General features: G+C 44.0%; 1 protein-coding gene across 2 annotated transcripts in view; it reads right to left on the bottom strand.

The window, feature by feature from the left end:
* Positions 1-7,314: 7,314 nt before the first annotated feature.
* Positions 7,315-21,295, bottom strand: part of LOC133344209 (microtubule-actin cross-linking factor 1-like) — a 151,372-nt gene continuing 137,391 nt past the window's right edge. For both annotated transcript variants that reach the window (XM_061554252.1, XM_061554253.1), the window contains 9 exons: positions 20,975-21,049; positions 19,051-19,068; positions 18,057-18,174; positions 17,443-17,475; positions 16,212-16,280; positions 14,973-15,217; positions 12,607-12,720; positions 11,234-11,357; positions 7,315-9,431 (listed from right to left, as the gene is read on the bottom strand). In XM_061554252.1, coding sequence (XP_061410236.1) covers positions 9,172-9,431; positions 11,234-11,357; positions 12,607-12,720; positions 14,973-15,217; positions 16,212-16,280; positions 17,443-17,475; positions 18,057-18,174; positions 19,051-19,068; positions 20,975-21,049 — 1,056 coding nt within the window. In that variant the 3' untranslated portion in view covers positions 7,315-9,171. The remainder of the gene's footprint in view (positions 9,432-11,233; positions 11,358-12,606; positions 12,721-14,972; positions 15,218-16,211; positions 16,281-17,442; positions 17,476-18,056; positions 18,175-19,050; positions 19,069-20,974; positions 21,050-21,295) is intronic.

The raw sequence follows: 21,295 nt of genomic DNA, 5'->3' as shown, positions 1-21,295 counted from the left end.
CCACGCATATAAAGGATTTATAGTGAAAAACTTAGTTTTTACGGGTTAATTTTTTAACCTTGAAATGAGCAAAGCAGGGAAACCGTGGGAGAGCGAGTTTAAATGCAGTCCAACAGAGAAGTAATGAAGGCATGTATGAGAGTCTCAGAATATTCCATATGCGGGCAATGTAACACTGGCATCGGTAGAATGTCTTATAGACTTGCGACATTTGGTCGGGGAATAAAAGCATGAGGGTCTAAAATAACCACGAGGTAACACGTGCTGTTGGCCAAGATAAGATAACACATTTTTTTTATTTGTATATATTTATAAGTGAATTTTTCGATGTAAAGCTTTCGTGACTGCGGGGATTCGTATTCTTGGTTCTTTCGGTAAAGTCACGTAGGAGGAAAATAATTAAATAATACGGATTCTACATAATAAAACAGCCTTTTGTTTTACCAATTTGAAGGACCTCAATTTAGTCCATATTTACCAGCATCAACATTGCTACTATTGCATCACAACGACTACTACCAACAAAACCCATAATCAACACCAAACCCTTATCGGCAAAAGCAAACCACGAGGACTACAAGGCAACCATATAGCATTCCCTTCAACACCATGTCCTGCATCACAACATCCAGCAACTAACAAAAAACAAAGACAAAGACCCCTCATATAGCTTTAACAAATTGTTGAGGCAAGTGCTGTAAGCAAGCAACTATGAAGGCCAACATGGTACACGAGGGGTTGGTGGTCAGCACCATGCCCGACCACCCTTGTCTCCCCAGTGGCGATGTTTGCGCACCACACAACAGGTACAGGTACAGTCCACATGTGAGATTGAGTCGACTTCGGGGAGGACCATGAACGGTTCGGATAATCATCACTGGTGTTGGCCGTGAGTAGAAATCGAACTCGGGTTGCTGGGTTTCTATCGCAGCGCGCTAACCACAGCGCCACTGCTGCCCATATCCACCAACAATGCCACTATCATCACCAGCGCACGTGTAAAGTCCTAATGGAGATCAGTGGATTCCTGGTGGAATTAGGATCTCTATTTAAAGCTTTCGTGACTGCAGAGATTCATCTTCTTGGTTCTTTCGGTAAAGTCACGTAGAAGGGAAATAATAAAATAATAAAAATAAAACATAATAAAATACAATTCTATATTTTATTATGTTTTATTTTTATTCTTTTTTATTATTTTTATAAAATACAATTCTCTATTTTATTACGTTTTATTTTTGATATTTTTTTATTATTTCCCTTCTACGTGACTTTACCGAAAGAACCAAGAAGATTAGGATCTCTATTTATCCCTCCTGGTTCTCTTACCCTCGGGCGCACTGATGCTGTTTTTGGACATCACGGGCTTTGCAGCCGAAGGATCGAACCCCACAAGAAGCAGCAGCAATAGCGACAGGAGCAGTTTAAAGAACTTGAACTCCATGGCCAAAGCAGCTGTTGTAAGTGGAGCTCAGTGAATGTCCTGTAGCTAAAACTTAGCGTGGTTGTCGGGAGCTTAAACGTGGAGCGTCAACCTCACAACACCGCCTCGAAGTGTGTGACGTCACAACATGTCTGTGACGAGTTGTGACGTAGTATTGACGGTGGGCGGGGCCAGGCGAGTGGGCGGAGCCAGGCGAGTGGGCGGAGCCAGACGAGTCCATTCGGCCGTTGAGAGCGGAAGGGGGGGGGACTTAACGAAATCCAGCCTTGAACTTGGCCGATTTTTGACCCCCCCTCCCCCCCTCGTCACACGGCGTCACACGGCGTCACAAAAGTCAGACCCCCTTTAAATATGACGTCACAAAGCTCAGCCCCCCCCCCCCAAATTTTTTTTTTCCATTAAAAAAATAAAACATGCTTCAAATCACTTAAAACTATTGTCATTGTAGTGCGTATTTAATGTGGCGCTGCACTCTGATGTTGTAGGAGAAACACGTATTAAAAAGGAGGCGTTGGAAAGCTGAAATTTAGCATAAAATTCACTTGAAAATATCCAACGTCGAACTAAAACTGCAGATGCTCACAATATTATATTGAAATTTTCTCATAATTATCAAATATTAAACGCAATTATGACTATTAAAAAAATACTTGAAACTTTGTAGTAAAACGAAGCAAAATGGAGAGTACAATGATAACAATCACATTTTCATTCCACAGAATGAAAAGCCCTGGTAGGATCATTAAAATGAAAATGTTTAATAACAATCATTCAAAAAAATTACAAAATGTATGCTTCTCCATTCTCCCATGGAGAAGCAAAATGAATAAATAAAAGGTGACCTTAGTCAATTTAAATAATCAAATAGTTAATAAAGAAAATTAATCTAAATTAGTGTTGTTATAACAATTATATTGTTAAAATGTATTTAAAGTTGCGCATTGTGATGTGACGTCACATTTCTCAACCCCCCCTCCCACCCCGGTCACACATCGTCACAGATGTCTGACCCCCCTCCCCCCCCTAGGTGCGTGACGTCATTTAATGGACCTTGAGGCCAAGTGACAAACCCAGGTGCCATGGGTTGACTGAGATGACTGGCAAGAGGCTCCCTCCTGTGCCAACTCGCTGCTTTTTATCCACCCGGCGCGCGCTCCGATTGTTGTGAGCGTCGCTCCTCCGCCCTCCGTTGTTGTTGGAGGGCGGACTGCCTCCAATTGCCCAGTCGCGTCCTTCACGAGCCTCCTCCACAGCGGCCGATCTTGACACCGCTGGAAAAACCGGTCATTGGCCAAGTCCTGCTCAGCTCCAACATCCTCCTGTACCACATCAAGTCCATCTCTTCTCCAGCCCGTGCTGCGCCCGTTTAGCCCCCGCTATCCGAACAAACAGAAGCTGCTTAAACACACACACATATACACGTGCAAAGACTCCCCAAGTTACCGTGTATAAGGCTATTCAGTCTAGGAATGAGCAACCAAACTGATACATCAGGATATTGATGTTTTCCTTTGGATGTTGTGTTTTTCACGCCAAATAAACGATGGTCACATTTTTTTACGAAATTTCCTGTCGCCCATCGCCCACCCGTCACGAACAGGTGTAGTACATATTGTAGATAATAAGTAATATTCTGTAAAGTAATCTGTAAAGTAATTTTTATGTAAGGTAATCTGTAGAGCAATATTATGTAAAGTAATCTGTAAAGTAATATTATGTGAAGTATTCGGTAAAGTAATCTGTAAAGTAATTTTATGTAAGGTAATCTCTATAGCAATATTATGCAAAGTAATATGTAAAGTAATATATAAAGTAATGTTCTGTGAAGTAATCTGTAAAGTAATATTCTATAGAGGCAAGATTGCTGTTGGCTGAGAGGTTGGCACCTGTGGGGTGGTCTGAGAAACTCCCAGAAACCTTAGGAAACCTTCACGGTGGCCTGGAGTCAAACTGGGTCTTCAATGCTTTGAAGCCCGCTTCGTCCCATGGTGACGCGCACCTGCGGAGAGCGTTCTCACCTGGATCGTTGGTGCGGGTTACTTTCGGCTCGTTCGTGGTGGAGTAGGCATGGGGCAAACAAAACAACGTTAACATCGATGTTCTTCTTCTTGGTTCTTTCGGTAAAGTCACGTAGAAGGGAAGTAATAAAACAATAAAAATAAAACATAATAAAATAAAATAATTCTCACGACGTTTCGGCTACAACGCAAGCAGCCGTCTTCAGGTGAAGAATGAGACATTGCCAAGCTAGGAGCGTATATATAAGCTGGGTAGGAGGTGGAAGAGGAGCGCCTTAACAAAAGAATGTGCATATCAAGAGGAATTTAGCATATTCATGGGAAATGCGTAGGAGGTGGGCGGGGGGGTTTCAAAGTCATATTATGCCCATGCATTATGCAGGATCAGCAGCACCAAGGGAGGGTGCAGGGGGGATGTTCTTGGTTTTGATGCGTTGACATCGATGTTGTAGCCATCCCTACGATAACATCGGAATGTCAATGTTTTCCTTTCGATGTTGTGTTTTACACACTGAAAAATTGGTGTAAAGAAATGAATGAAGCAGTCTCCTTAACGTTCTTCGGCCACCTTCATGTTTAAGCTATTTAATGAAAAAGTAACTGGTCCCTCTCAAAATGTCGACAGGTGTTACTTGCTGTGGATGGGATGAATGGTAATATTCTAGAAAGTAAATGTAAATTTGATGTCGGTTGAATGTTGAGCCTGCCAACTGCCTTGTAACTTTCGATTGCTGAATCTCTTTCAATTATATTTATGTTTTCGATATTGCTTTTGCATATTGTTAAATAAATATCAATGCTTTGCTTAACAGATTTCACGCGATTCCTCATTGGTCATTGGATATAATTGTTTCACGCTATACAGGTGTCCCTCGATTTATACGGGTTCGGTTTGTGCGATTTCTCATGTGTGGCCAACCTATTTCTACCGAAAATTCGCTCTATTCCGTTTTAATTCACCCATATGCAGCTATGTTGTGGTCGGAGGTGGGACAACTGTGTGGACTGTGTGCATGTGTAATGACTATAGACCCTGCATGCGGTGTGTGGGGCCTAGTGGCCACGGGAGGTAATGGCAGGGGAGTCAGCCTACAGTACGAATGCACTAGTGGCCACGGGAGGTAATGGCAGGGGAGTCAGCCTACAGTACGAATGCACTAGTGGCCACGGGAGGTAATGGCAGGGGAGTCAGCCTACAGTACGAATGCACTAGTGGCCACGGGAGGTAATGGCAGGGGAGTCAGCCTACAGTACGAATGCACTAGTGGCTACGGGAGGTAATGGCAGGGGAGTCAGCCTACAGTACGAATGCACTAGTGGCCACGGGAGGTAATGGCAGGGGAGTCAGCCTACAGTACGAATGCACTAGTGGCCACGGGAGGTAATGGCAGGGGAGTCAGCCTACAGTACGAATGCACTAGTGGCCACGGGAGGTAATGGCAGGGGAGTCAGCCTACAGTACGAATGCACTAGTGGCTACGGGAGGTAATGGCAAGGGAGTCAGTTGCGAGTGCGAAGGGACTAGTGGCCACGGGAATGTTCGAGAAGAGAGCGTGGTCAGGCGAGGGAAGAGGACGGTGGAGTCTGCCGGCGGAGCGAGCGTCCAGAGTCAGCGAGAAAGTTCGGGAAGGGGGAGCGTGGCCTCGTGTCGGTATAAAAGGGCGAGATGCGCGGGAGACTCGGGGCTGCTGCAGTGGGGGTCTCCGCCTGATGTCATGTGTCACCGTGTCTTCAATAAAGTGCCATCTCAAGAGAAGTGTGTCAGGTCGTCATTACGCGTGTACTATGTGCGTGTACTGTGTGCATTCACTTTGTGCGCTACCCGGCAGGCAGACGTCTCGTGCGGTTTTTTTTGGAACGCATCTACCGTGCGTCTACGCTGTGTGTGCATACACTCCTCGTGACACCACTTTTATATCACCTCCTCCCCACCACTATTTTCCATCTCGTTATTTTCCACCAATCCCGTATCCCGTGGGCCTGTCCATTAATTATTTCACTCGAGTTGTCCTCGCTTCACCCCCCCCCGCCCCTCTTTACAACAATCAATCTCTTTGGGACCTCATTTGGTTACAAGTGATACCAACTTATGTCGTGAAATCTGAACAAAGGGGGGTGGGTGAACGGATCCATCTTTACAGTTTTAAACGTGTATGCTGTTTCACTGTTTAAGTTATTTCTGTAAAGAAAACAACCCTTTCCACTTTCAACACAATAATCATTACCAATTCCCCCCCCCCTCCCTCCCCAATAAAAAACCGGTTATTTTGGATATGTTGCATTGCAGTAGATTTCAATGGTGCACCTAGAGCTGGTATTCACCAACAACTGTTAATTCGCCCGTAGTGTAAGACCATGATTATAGTACGCACGTTTAAAATAACTGCAGACCACGAACGCAAACATTTTATTCCAAAAAAAATGAGCAATGCGTATAAGTGAGCTATTTACCATTCACTTGGGTGAGGCTGTTGAGGTGAGTTCTCCAAACTGGATTGCCCTGAAACCACCCCACATGGCAGCTTCAGGTGTGGCCCTGGGTCCCTGCTGATCATTGGAGAACGCTTGAAGGCACGCAGCTCGAGTTATGGACTGCTCTTAAGTCCTATTGCGCTGTATTTATAAGAAAGCACACCCGAAGTTCACGTAACAAGACGCGCCTTGATATCTATCCGAATATTCTCTGTCTTGGCATACGTTTAAGCAGTACATCTGTGTAAGTATATAAGCGTTAAGCTATCTGGTAAGATCTACCGAATTATAACTGCTTTGGGGTTTTTAAAATGAAAGGATAGATGTGATGACTCCAAAAATGCTTTGGTCCAGGCGCAAATGAGCGGTGCCCACATGGAGGTGACGGTGCGAAAGAAGTTCAACATAAATTTTGATTTAAAGCTTTCGTGACTGCAGTGATTCATATTCTTGGTTCTTTCGGTAAAGTCACGTAGAAGGGAAATAATAAAATAATAAAAATATAAAACAATATTTTATTATTTCCCTTCTACGTGACTTTACCGAAAGAACCAAGAATATAAGTTCAACATAAATACGCACACACACACGCATGGCCAATCAAGTTCACAAGATCCAGTGGCTACACGCACGACAATCATTAAACAACAATAAGACAAGACGGCCACCTAATAGTCGATGGTCCATGGTCCCATTAAGAGGTTAACAGTTCATGATCAGTATAATGCAGAGCAGTCATTGGGTACACACTTTATCTGTAGCAGGTATCAAGCAATGCTCTAAATGGTGATGTTCACAAATTGTATTCCATTAAAAGAATTGAACAGATATAATCTCCGGTCATGATGCAGTTAAAAGGCGATACTCCATTTGGTGCAGATTACTCTGTAAAAAAAAATATAGGCCAATTTTGGAATGGCAGTGCAGGATGTTTCAACATAAGTTCTTTCTAAGCAATGCCATTGGCGTAAAGGTGTGCACACCTTTTGAATTGACGGTTGTATTGATTAACATGCAGAGCCAGAGGTCACAGCCTTATTATGAGACAACTTATAACTTTATTTCAGGAGTATTCGGAAGAGCTATACGGAAGACATGAGAGAGATGTGAATACTGTGTACTGAGATACGAGAGAGATGCAGCGAGAATGATGAAAGTGAGATGCACTGTGAACGCGCTTCCAGCACTTAGACCGCGAGGTAGCGGTCCTCGGTTCACATGACCTCCCTCTGCACCCTTCCCCACTCCAGTGACTCCACACATCCTCTCCGCCAGTGGTTCTTAACCTGGGGTGCACGCACCTCCATGGGGGTGCGAGACATCGGCAGATTTTTTTAGAAGGCAAATCGATACACAAATTAAGCACGGCCACGTAACAACGACTTTGTTTCATCCCACCGATGCATTTATTAACGTTACACATTTTTGTGTACGATTGGGAACCAAAGGGGTGCAAAGGCTGCAGTAAAGGTTAAGAAGCACTGCTCTATTCTGACCAAGACCGTCCAAGTAATTAGTCCACAGAGTTGTGCGCAGTAAATGTTATCATCGTGATTAAAAACACGTGGCGGGCGCCATTTTTAAATGGTAATTTGAGTAACGCCGCGGGCTGCATTAGACGAGATTCATTCTGGCCCACGGGGCAAATTGGACAGCCCTGGCATAAATGTAAGGCAGCAGCAAAAAGGAACTTGTTCACGTGATGTATAGACTTTTCTGCTAAAAAAAATAATACATTTGATTGGATGTGTATACGTGTTATAAGGGATAATGAATTAAAAGTGGAGTACATAATTGATAGATCTTTGAGTGTCTTTTCATCCAAAGATTTTCTGCTTAAAAAAAAGCAAAACATTACTCTTATGTAACTTTTTAGAATAGCAGAATTTTTCTTTCGTATTTAGCACATGTACTCTTGCAGCATGACCAAGCAATTTATTTGAAACATTGCTATTACAATGTTAGCCATCAATGGAGCAAGAAAGTTATAATTCATTAAATCTCGCAAACATGACTATCGCAACCTTAATGAAAATGTCACCCATACACTTCGAGACCTATACAGGTGCCCATATAATACCATCGTTTTTCAATTAATTATACATAAACAGCATTGCAAATGTTGTGACCATTATCGTTGATCAGAATTTAGCAGCAAATGTTCGTGAAATATATCAAAGCATGGCATATCTATGTGTTTGACGTCTGTAACACCGAATACAAATATTTGTTGACCATGAACACGAAATGAAGCAAAAATCAAATACAAAATATTCGGGATAACTGTTCAAGCTTCTTTTATTGCAAGCGCATCTGCTTTTGTACAAAACAAAATTTGTTGAACTGCTAATGTAGTGTTTAAACTTGGGTGAAACAGAAAAATCTGGCAAAGAAATCCATTTTTTTTATTTGAAGCTAGAAATGGCTTGATTTGTTGTTCATTTCATTTCCGTACATCCGATATAAACGAGTGGGGGGGGGGGGGGGGGGAAATAGTGCTTTCATACGCTTTTGCTTTTTCAGCCAAGTTAGTTCGGTTAATCTCATTTTAAACAAAGTCAAGCTTCTCGAAATTCCAGTCTTCAATGTTAAATATCCCTTTGAAGATATTTCAGTTTTCTTTTAATATCCTAGTGTACGTTTAATACCTAGTGTTCCGTTAGTGTGAGCCATGCAATGCTTAGCAGTTTCAGTTCACCTTCTACTGAGGTATCCTCATAGTGTTTGACAATAATGGATAGCATTGTTCGTGCATATAAAGTTCTTCGGCAGCCTTCGTCACACATAATTTATGCTCCGAAGACAACTTAAAAAAAAAGTGACAAAGATGGATAGAGCTCCACGGAGCCCCGAAAGCTTGTCTCCTTACAAACAATCAAAAACAGGCCATCCAATTCTGACACATCTCCCGTGCAAAGCAAGATTAGAGGTGAAGAGGTGAGCTATTTCTAAACATTATCAACGACGGCGACAACAATGAAGATGAACAATTATTATGGACATTCGTTCACAAAGTACCTCCTTGTAAAACGCACAAATTACATAAGTAAGGCCATCCGTAGCATAAAACAAAGGTCACTTTTGCTGCTGCTGCGTTGCAAGCTCCATTATTATATATTTTATTTGTTTTCTCCTTTATTCTTACACAAATAATTTACATCTCTTTCAGCTCTCGTCTAGCGACGGCGGAGGTGGCGGGCGGGGCGGGGGGGTTGGGAGGCCCAGGTGCCGCCCCGGTCACTATCTGCGCGCGCCTTTGCTGGCCGATGAGGCGGAGGAGGACGCTGGGCCGCCGAGCTTGGTGGCCGAGTTGGTGGTGGGGATCTTGGAGCCCTTGGGCGTTTGCCGGGCGCCCGTGCGTGAGGCGGGCCGTGGCTCGCTGTCCGACTGCAGGATGGAGCGCTCCGAAGCGTCCAACTCGGACGACTCGCTGCCGCGGCGGCTGCCCGTGCGGCTGCCCAGCGCGCTGCTCGTCCGACTGGGGGACCGGCTTGAATCGGCTGCAGGTGATACACGCGCGCACGCAAAACATGTGTGAGAACGGGGATGAATGGCGCGGTTCAGCAAGTGCGTTCCCCTCAAGCCAATGCTGGCATAGAAGGGCCTTCCCTTCCTTGCCCTAGATGGTGCTGATGACTGTACCGCTACTGACGAGTCCGTAATGTTTCACCGCTGCCTGGATAGATGGCCTCACCACTATCGACCCTTTTTGAGTCGGTTGCCTAAGCGATAATACAGCCACACTTTCAAATCTCTCATGAGTTAGTGGTAGACAAGGCAGAGAGAACTGTCCGTGCGATGTGGTAGTGACCGACACGATACACAAGCGATGATGGGAGCGGTGCCTTCCTGGTGTGTTTTTTAGCATGCCTTTGCACCATCTTATTTCTAGAGAGCCCCTCTGGAGCATATTCGGCCTACCCTTCAACGATGGCCAGATGTCTCGGAAGAGTTGGGAGTACCAACACTTAACCCCACTGTATGCAACATGCCGATTGACTATCTGTAGTGTAATCATTTATACTGCTGGGTGGACAGAGACAGGGGGGGGGGGATTTAATAACCTTCTCCAATGTTTCAATGGTCACACCAGCTACGTCTGAATTGAAAGACTAGCGTGCTAACCACTGCACTCTGGCTACAATCATATTTACACTCATTAAATGCCAGACATAGAATCCATGCAATGTTCAGCACTGTAACATTCAAAGTCACGTAGGTAAAAAATGAAATTAAAATTAATAAAAATAAAACAATAAAAATCACGATGTTTCGGAGGCAACACAAGTCTCCGTCATCAGGTGGGACCGTCACAGCCAAATTCTGGCTGTGACGCAGTATAATGGCTGTGATGGTCCCACCTGATGACGGAGACTTGTGTTGCCTCCGAAACGTCGTGATTTTTATTGTTTCATTTTTATTAATTTTAATTAATTTTTTTACCTACATAACTTTACCGAAAGAACTAAGAGTATGATTCCTTGCAGTCACGAAAGCTTCAAATCTATAATTAAGGGAGACCGTCATCAAGTGTTGAAAACAATACAAACATAAATAACCTCAAGCTATTTACTGTGGCCAGCGCATTGCTCTATGAGTATGCACACATATAATATAGGTGACCTTTGTGACTAGGTAACAGCCCACTGAAACCAAGAGTGTTTTTCAAGACCTGGGATTTAAAAAAAAATCATACAATCATTATTTTTGAAGAGCACTCATGTGCCACACGATACTTCCACTACAATGAACCGCCACAAAAACGAGGACATTTGAGACTGCCACAATTCCCCCCCCCCTCGCACCAGAGGTCGCAAACGGGTTTTGATTCCTTACCCGTACCCGTACCCAGCCGCACCAGGGTTGCAAACGGGTACCCGTACCCGTACCCGGCTGTACCCGTACCCTACCCGTACTTGGCCGGGTACGGGTAGAATACGGGTATCGGGTACTTGATTGCGACCTCTGGGATGAAGCCATGTTGCAGGCGCGGGTGGGTTGATTCTAGGAACTTGAATTGTGAAAAGAGACAAGACGTTGGGAAATGAGTGATAAACGGTTACTCACCAGTGACTCACGGTCTAGCCGTACCCGTACCCAGCTGCACCAGGGTCGCAAACGGGTACCCGTACCTGGCCGGGTACGGGTAGCCGGGTATCGGGCAGGGTACGGGTATCGGGTACCCGGTTGCGACCTCTGCCCCGCACTTATTATTCTGAAAACTCAGCAGTAAGTCGTTCGCACGAGCGTGGAAGGGAGTTTTAAATAAAAAAATACCTTCCCAGAAATGCCAGCAACTCACCTAGCGTGCACGGTGGGTGCGTTTCGGAGGCAGAGTCTGACGTCAGGCTGTCGTCGCCGGTGTGAAGGCTTTTGCCAGACAGGTAACCCGGAGGCCGGAGTCTGCTGCCCTGCACAGGAGTGACCTGCCAGGGGCATGTGAAGAACAGTGAATAACAGCACATTAGGGCCTCGCTACCGTGCTGTTCATCACATCTCTCCGTTATTTTCGTAACTCAATATACAGTCTCTTATAAGTTAGTTGATAATAATAATAATCTTCCAGCCAATATTGACAGGGGTTACTTTAGCGTGTGTTCTTTGGTAAAATACAAGGGAGGGGTGATCCTTATAGTTGCATAGCACATAATGCCGTGAATTCAGCACGACCTGAGTTTAATTCCTGGCCATGGCAAACACCCGTGGCGATATCTGAACAGGTCATGGACACACCCCCCCCCATTCACCAACTCTGACTGACTAGTGTGGTAAAGTACTTTACGGTTAAACCCACATGACTGCAATGGCATGGGGAGGCCTTCTTTCAGCAGCGGATTGTTGATGGCTGAAAATTATTGTTAAAATAAAAGAGGTATACAGTTAGTAGGAATACAATTGCAAGCCGAACCTATGGACATCCACAAGTTCAATGTCCAAAATGTTAGCTTGCATTTTTATTCCTTTCAGTAGCATTTGCTGTTGACACAGGGTGATCCATGTACAGATATCCCACTATAATAAAATTAATATAAGATGAGGTAAAACAACATTGAATTCACACGTGTGTCCCACCTATCTCCATCCATTTATTATATAACTTTCGTTGTTTCTTCATATACTTAGTCACACGTAGGTTTCTGTTGTTATTCAGTCATGCGTAAGTCGAGGCGACTGGTGACTCGTGATTTTGTCACAGACACGTGTGTGGTCTCAGATATAGCCCAACAAGGAAACAAAAACTCCAACAGGGTTATACAAGGTGAAAGTTGGGGGCGGGAGGCAGACAATTTCCTCTTGTAACCACGAGACCCGGGTCGTAATAAAACAGTGGGATGTCTATAATTGGATCGCCCTGTACTTTTCAGCCATCCAGAAAAAAAAAACCCACACACTTTGTGTTGTAAATGATTAAAGTCCAAAATCCTAAAAAAAAAACTAGTTCCATTCCTCACCAATGCAATATTAGACATGTTCGAAGCAGTTTATCAAAGCATGTACTCAACAACAACAACAAAAAATATCGAGCGTGACCGGATTACGGTTATACAATTTCCGATACCGCACCGAGAACGCGGAAAACCTCTTCCCAGTGGGCAGGCAGCAGAAAGAGAAACAGCCACTCAAATCGACACTCTTCCTTAAAGTACCGAGGCACACTTGGCATTGTTTGCGTACCTCGAAGGGTGGACTCTCACAGTCTTGGCCAATTGGCCTTGCTGGCGTTGAGGTTTTGCTGTTGACAAGCCAAGGCTTGTCATAATTGCGGCTAAGGCTCAAAGCTGAAGGTTGCTGGAGAACGATGAAACCATGAAGAGGGAGAGACAGAAGACACAACACATTGTTGGGATGGGAGGGGAAAGAGGCATGGCAGAGGCCAGGTTTGGAAGGGTTTGATTCAATGGAGACAGAAAAAAAGTGGAATTGGATGGGTTATGCCATGGGGGTGGGGGAAAAGGGGAGATCAAAATTAAATAAGAATAAAGCAAAGCTTATATATATGATTACATATATATACACACGTATACACATATACGTATACGCACAGATAAAACACTCCAATTTGCATGCATACCAAATGTTATGTGAAATAAACCAAGCATGTGAGTTCACAAAATCAAACCAAGAATGAGAATGCAGTAGCGTAGAATGGAGGTTTTTTGTTACTGTAGAGGGCAGCCTCATTCTATTGGAAGCCTGAGTGTGAAGATGTGCGCTAGCATCTACAAGCTAATATTTGCACAGAATTCGTCATTGCCACAAGCAATGATACGCACGCGCAAAACACACGCACAATCTAATTTCGAGAAACATGCATGCGATCAAAACGTATCTCATAATAATAGGAGGGTAACATTAATCGTGTAGATTCATGCATGCACAAAATCTTCATAAAGGTTAATGCTCTCTGCAATAATTGCAACCTGACTTGCACCATTGCTTACATGCCAGAATATATGACATGTATATTTAAAATAAAACTGTCAAAGTATAGCTATAACCCAATGTCAGACCATCTCACAGAAGCGGACCTCGCAGAACTACTTCTGAGATTCCTTCAATTGCCTCGAAACAAGATGCCCTGCTCTAGATATGTTAATTACTTGGGATGGTTTTTTTGTTTATCATCAGAACTAGAATATTGTTAAAATAGGGTCAAAACCATGTTTAATGATATTCTTTGGTAGAGTAATCGATCACTTGGCTGGGACCATTAACTCACTGCGAGGGAGAAGCCAATTTAAACATGGGTCATTGATTGGATTTTAACCCAGATTTTCAGCCGTGCTCACTCTGCACCCTCGGCACCCAGCCAACTATAAAAAAATAATTCTACATATATTTTGTCGATTAACTTGCAAATTACAAAAGCCATACATTCTCATGAGCTATAGGTCAGTACAGAAAACACATTAGCTGAGATGATCTTCATTATATTGCCATGCAAGCAGTGTTCATTCAAATAATAGTACATTTTACAACAAAACAGGCAAGTCTTTAAAAGTGACAAAGATCTGTTGTCACATGACAACAGACAGTGCAAAATTACATTCGGTTCTGCACACAGACACTACATGGCAAATTGCACAACTGTTTTTACCAAAGATAGTTGGAGGCCAGGTACGTGCCAAGTATGTGTTATGGCATTTGTGTTTGTCCATGTTACTGCTCCGTTATCACTGCTCATTACACAAACACAACTATAAACACAATGACCCTAATGAACAAATAGCATTTGCACGAAGATCATTTGGTAGGTAAATTCACAATAATACAAGAGGCACACTTGAGACATATTCCATCAAACTTCAGAACGATTATTCACAATGTAAGAAACAGTTATCAGATCAACTTTAAAGGTTATTAGGGCAGTCCAGCAATTGCTTGCTTATGGCATTGCTTGGTGGAAGGGCCTCCACTACAGGAAGCTCTAGAGATGCCCTTCAGGGGCTATTTTGGCCCACTCTTGCACAATGGCCAGACATCTGGGATGAAGTGTGAGTACCCACACTTTACCCCACTACATGCCACCTGGCGATTGACTGACTGTGGCGTAACCCAATTATATTGCTGGGATGGACAAAGGCGGCAGGGGAATTTTAAAAACGGTGTCATCTGCCATGCCGTAGTTCAAACTGGCAACCTCTGAATTACAAATCCACTGTGCTAACGAACTCAACTTTTTTTTATTTTACCAGGTAAGGCCCACTGAGCTATGTAGCTCTTTTTCAGAAGCGACTCGACCACAAATGATAGCTCAACAAAGTGGCTTATCGCGTGGAAATGTATAGCAGCATAAATATCTCTAACCATTACGCCTCGGCAGAATATAGCATAACAGGAAGCTGGCTTCCAACGAAATGCAATCCGTCTTGCACGGCACAAACACACACACAGGAGTGCACACACAGCTGTCCACTCTTTCTCACTCCCTCGGCGGTGGCTTTTTTCGCGCTGCGGAAACGGGGTGGGGGGCGGGTTGCGTTGTGCCGCCGGGCCGCTCTCCCCAAAAAGCGAGGGAAGCCCCCCGCTGGGGCACTCACCCTGGGCGTGCTGGGGGTATTGGAGGAGCCCGAGGAGGGCGGCGTTGCGCAGCTGCCGCTGTTGTGCGTTGGGGTGTAGGCGTGCCCGTGGCCGTGAGAGTGCGCGAATCCAGCGCGCGTCGGCGAGGCCGTGCGGGAAGACGGGCGGGAGCGCTTCCCTCGCATCCTGAAGGGCGTCATGGACTGGCTGGCTCCCTCGGGTAGGATGAACTTCTCACGGAGCTCCAGGTTGGTTCGACCCTTCGCTGTGGTGGTAACCGGACAGCAGTCATGAGAGAGAGAAATAAAAACACGCACAGTTCAGGTGTGCCCGCACTGTAATTTCGCAGCCCCTGCTGTGGCATGAGAATATATATATCATTAGCCATGAGTAAATTTGCAGGCCTGAAATTGCTTGCTCGCATCAACTGCTGGTGGAAGGGAGTACACCAGAGGGAGCACGAGGGTACTTTGGCCTACTCTTCCACGCTGGCCAGATGCGTATTGGAAGAGGTGGGAGTACCCACACTTAACCCCACCACAAGCGATATTTTATACTGCTCGGTAGACAGAGGCGGGGGGGGGGGGGGATTAAGGAGCTCATTGCATCTGCCTTGTCACGAGATGGAATCGGTTGCAAAGTTCAATACGGAAATATAAAAAAACAAATACAGACATTTGGTAAAAAAGTTACAAAATATCTGAATTTCATTACAATTAAAACAAGCACATACATGGTTTCATGATGAACACATGCATCTTCTTAAACAGGCAAACAGTCTTGGAAATATTGCTTGCAAAGCAGGTTAACAATGTTTCAGCTCCCATGCCTTGCTCTAAATATGAATGAAGCTTACGTGACGAAACAGAGTTTATAAAAGCAAATTGTTGTCGTAAACACTCGAACAACATAAAAAAAAAGCACAAACAAGCTGCAAATACACTGTTTAAAGATCACAATCAAATCGCAAAGTGTCAAATAAAGGGTTCTCTGCGGTCGCAGCACCATCCCTTGAAAGATTAAGAAACCAACACCACGTGCACGGACATAAAACAAAAAACAAAACACATGCGGGAATAACTGCAGAGGCAGGAGGAGGGAGGCTTAAAGTTAACACACACACACACCGACTAAAGGTTAGGAGAGCATTACACTTTTGTGCAGCTTGAATAAATCAAGCCACTGTGTGGAAAACATTTATTTAAAGCAGGGGGGGGGGGAAACCAAGGAAATGAGACGAGAAGAGAAACGTTGCCAACCTATGGCAGACTGAGTGGTTATTGAAGAGTTTGACTCCGACCGCAGCATTTTATTCCCGTGGTGGTGAACTAGAAGAAATGTGAGTCAAGAGGCAAAAGGCAGAATGTGTCACACAGGAGGAGGAGGAGCAAGCACCAGGCCCGGACACAGCTTCGTTTAAGGAGAAGAAGAAAAACACATTTTTATATCGCGCACGCGCGCCCGATTTTCACAATAGCTCCTCTCTCTTAAGGCTATATAGAGCACAGCACCAAATTACAGGTCTCAAATGCAAAACAATTCGAGTTAAAATAACAAACAAACTTGCGTGCTCCTAGTTTTCCCTCGGACAAATTGCTATAATTTCTGTAAAACGTCTGAATACTTTCGTCCATTTTTAAACAAGGGGAATGGCAAAAAAGAAAGACTGACAAAACTGCTTGAAAGTTTCTTAAAAACGCGTTCCGCGGCAGGCACCGTATATACATCGCCACAGGCAGCGCGAGAGAGAAACATCGACTTATGCAAGGTCCAGAGATGCAGACTAAGACACAATGGGATTGATGGAAGTAGGGATCAAAGATAACGCCGTTTCGTTCTTGAAGGAAGAGCTGCAGGGGGAAAGTGGAGCAAGCAGCTGCCATATTAACCATGCTGAGGATCGTGCAAAACGTTCCCAACGCCCACCATGGCATATGTTATAGCTTGGAGTTCGGCATTGCAAGGCTGTGTAATAATTGCCCAGCTTGAGAGTTCGGTTTGACTTCTTATGAGTTTCCAGACCAGGATTTCACAAATATACGCCATCTCTTGCGTACGCCGAAATTTGTTTTTTTTATGAACGAGTACAATTCGTCTTGTTGAAGGTGGCAGTGCATTCTTAAAATAGACGAGTCAATTATTTTTGTAAATGTAATTGATCTTACGCTTATTGCCTCTCAATTCAACTGCAAATACGTATGATGAATGTATGAATCTTGAGAAAATCGTAACGTTACAATTCAAATTATGGCTGGCGCTTACATCATCGCTCAATTTGTAAAAATGTAGTCTGGAAAGTCTGGGACAAAGAGGCACTCGTTTCAGGGACATGCGGTGGATACTAAGATGTGAGCCTATCCACATACCACAAGGAACAGCTCTGACCGAATATTACGAAGCCGAAATGTGGAATAAGGGAAAGGTATATACTGAAGCTGCTCTGTCGATCATACTAATCTCACACAGCCCAATGGGCAGGGCAGAAACTACCTTTGATAAAGTGCCACATCCAGTTGATTTGCTCTGGCCATGTGAAATAAACAGGAAGATTAAAATAAAAGAATTTGAAAGAGCACACACATACATACACACACAGGCAGATGCACACACACACAGGCAGATGCACACACACACACACGGGAACATAACACACCACTTAAGTACAGTGCAATGGCATATTTTCATCCGAACGACACTTTTTTTTCCAGCATGTCATAGAAACGTGTTACATGTTATGAAGAAAAAAAACAGTATAAGCTTTGGCAATAGAACACCATATACTTTACATTCGATCTTTTTTTATTATATTAAAACGTCAGTGGCTGGCAATTAGATCTAATCAAGTTAATCGCCGACGAGCTTTCAGGTTTCAACGCTCGTCGTTCGGCACGGCGTCCCAACGTTTCGCTCCACGTGCCCAGGCCGAACAACACGCGGCACGAACAAGGTAAACACGCCGACTAGCTGTGTAGCACAACCGCGGAAAACCTGCGCAGCCGTAATGAAACTGGCCGCACATTTAGCGCGAAGGGAATCGGCGAAGAGCGGTATGATGAAGTCGTGAGGGCAAAACGAAGGACGGAGGGATTGGAGATCACCCGTACCTCGGCAGGGGTCGTTCTTCACCAGAAATTCGTCGAGAGCCATCCAGCCTCCACCGACGCGCACCATCACGGTGCTACGCAAGATGCGCACCAGGCGCAGCTGCTGCGAGTCGCCGAACTGTCGCAGGGCACGGCGAGGCGTTAGCAGGCAACCGCACGGGCGATGGTCAATGGGCTCTGACCGCAGTTTACGAGGCCAAGAATATGGAGTAAAAAACATATATGTATTTTGACATACATTCAAGCTGCTCTGTTAATCGTACTAATCTCCCACAGTACAACGGTTGTTGTCCATCTACCCCCCATCACGGTACGTTCATTCCTATGAGTAAAATAAAGGGTGTTTGCTTGTATATTTACAAAGGTTACGGGAGCTCACGTGCTAGGATAGGCAGATTCACTGTACAGAAATCAACTGACTTTTAAGGTAAAAAACAAGAAATAAGAGCGTTTTAAAAGGCAAGAATTACAAGAATTCGTTTGTTTTGATTCGGAGCAGTGATTGGCCACAAATGTTCAGTAAATAAATGTTATTTCAATCTGAGGTTAAAATTTGGTGTTAAGTATGACTGACATGAAATATGCACGGTTCGCTGTTCATGCGCAATTCACTCGGTGCATTCGTACAATCTGAAACTCCTCTGAAGGACGAAGCACAACAAGATTTTTTTTTTTTCAAACCACAAATTGAGGTTAAACTTTAAAAAGTCCACAGCACATGGGAAACGTCTTTTGAAATGTGGAAAAACATCTTGCGTCTCAATTTTTCCTGTTTCGTTTGAAAATCTCACATTAATTTGTCATAATTATATTTTATCGTGTGATTCCTGCAACCAGCTCCCCCCCCCAACCAACTGCAGACTTTTTAAAGAACCATATTCATGCACAAGCAAAAATGGCAGAAATATATAAAAAATGATATTCAGAGAAAAACCATTGATGAGAAGCAATGATCACCACAAGCAGCGCATGGCCAAACACAAACCCTCAGTACCTGATTCCCAAGGTAGAACTACACACCAAGGAAAGAAGAGAAAGACACAGAGAAGAAAAAAAACCAAAATAAAGAAAAAAATTGTTAAAAGAGCAACACACAAAGCTACAATGCATGGGCAAAATGCCCAGCAAGCTTCTTAATGCGCCACCTTGACTTTACCAATACTGTGTTTGTAGAACAAGACAACGGTACTCTTCATTTGAATTTCATTTGAAATGTAACACGTAAAATGTGATATATAATTCTATGAAGATTGGCTACATGGCTCTCTGATATTTTTGGGTTGCACACGCCGTGCTGTTCAGCATGATGTCTGATGTTTCGATCCAAGTGCAGGGAGCTTCTTCAGGAATTTATAAAAAAAAGCTCCAAGCACACGGAGTGAACAACACGTGGTACAGACCGGCAAAAAAACAATCGGAGAGCTGTGCTACATAGAATGTTAACACGTGCCAGATTTAGTATTGGTAAAATACAAGGAATTGCATTTTAACGTCGCTACGTGAGTTCATGAAAGAGTTCACCGGCACCACCTAGGGGCTTCTAAATGTTCCATACGACGACGGTCTCATCGGCAACACAGAGCTCTACGATGTGCTCACCCTACTGGCCAAATAAAAACCTCCTCGCTCTACCTTCCTCTCAACGGTGGAAGGCCACTGGCCGGCATGCACACCATCACACACACGGGGGTCAGGGTCTCGGAGGTGCTGGGCTTGGCAAATCGGGGAGAGAAGCCACACAAAAAAATAGCAGAGAGAAAATTTGGCTGATGGGGGCAAAACAGAGGTGGGGGGGAGGTGGGGGTACGAAGACGACAAAACGGCGAAAGCTGGAGGACAAGAGGCCCTTTCACAAAATCCCCGCTCATCCCGCCGTCGCTCAGCACTGCTCTGTGTCACTTTGTGTCACTTCGCGCCATGCCGTGTGTGCATAGCGAGAGCGCTTTTATTTTGTTTCTCCATAGGCGCATCACACGGCTGTGACAGCTTTTAACAAAGGGCTCTCTCAAACTGTGGGTGCATTCAGCAACAGCCGTTTGATCAGGTGACTTGGGCTTTGTAGATCAGTGCCACGGAGTTTGAATGCCAAAATGCAGTCGCTCACGATCCAATTGCCAAGGCGATAAAGGGAGTTGCCGTACATAATCCCAAGGGGTTTGTTCAGTTTAACACGTAGGCTTTATTATTCATGATAATGGTTTTTGGGTTAGATTGTGTAAGTATAAACGTGCCGTAACCCTCCACCACCCGACACAGCCGGTAAGGTTTGTCACGGGAAACAAAGTGCCAATTAGTTACTACTACAGAGAGTAAATCCACAACATTTACAATTTGAATACGACGTTTCGCTGGGTTTGTTCAAATAAAATACATATGTTGACACTTTCAAAGTGAGGCTGCCAATGTAAAATTACCACATTCCCAAACAAGCTCCGATATGAAATCACTAATGTGTTAGCCAAAACATATTCCTGTAAAAGGTAGGATTGGGTTACATCCCGCCTGACAGATGCCCGTTCTTATTAAATAGCAAGCTGCATATATGAACCATGAAATACAGACTCCTGAGTGCTTCACATGTTAATGAGGGCGATGGAAATAAACAAATTAAAGCAGTGTAAATGTTAAGCCGACAACTTTGAAAGATATCCCCCCATTGTAAAAAAAGGTTTAAATAAAGAGATTAACTTTTGATCATGTTTTTGTTATACAAAAGCAATGCAAAAGTTTAGGTATGATTATAGCATATGAAAACAAAAATCAGATAGAAAACAGTTCTATTTGCGTTATGCATGCCGATGGAAATACATTCTCGCCATGCAAATCAATGTATTCGCCCGACCAATGAGATTGGAAACATTTACGTATTTTCTGGCTCGCACGAAAAAATATTTAAGTTAAAAAACATCAAAACTCACTCGGTACTTGTTTTCACCAATCTGCTCCACCTGGAATCTCCTGGTACACTTGCAGGCAGCAACCTGTCTGGTCACCTGCAAGGTCAAGACAGTTGTACGTCAGATCACGCACTATTCCTGGGTAATAATAGATTATCATGCTTCTAATAATTCATCGAATCGTGCCTGTAAGAATCCTTATTGTCCAGAATAAAATCCGACATTAAACTGAATCATTATTGTAAATCGTTCGTGTTGTAATTGGTTCACATGCAGCTAAATTCACCATGATGTTGGTAAAAATAACAACCAATTCTTCAATCAAACTCATAATTCGGGATA

The sequence above is a fragment of the Lethenteron reissneri genome, chromosome 19 (genome assembly GCF_015708825.2).
Source record: "Lethenteron reissneri isolate LAM-NWPU_2019-01 chromosome 19, ASM1570882v1, whole genome shotgun sequence".
Taxonomy (NCBI): Eukaryota; Metazoa; Chordata; class Hyperoartia; order Petromyzontiformes; family Petromyzontidae; genus Lethenteron; species Lethenteron reissneri.
The sequence above is the reverse complement of the archived record's forward strand: the minus strand, read 5'-3'. Positions and strand labels throughout refer to the sequence as shown.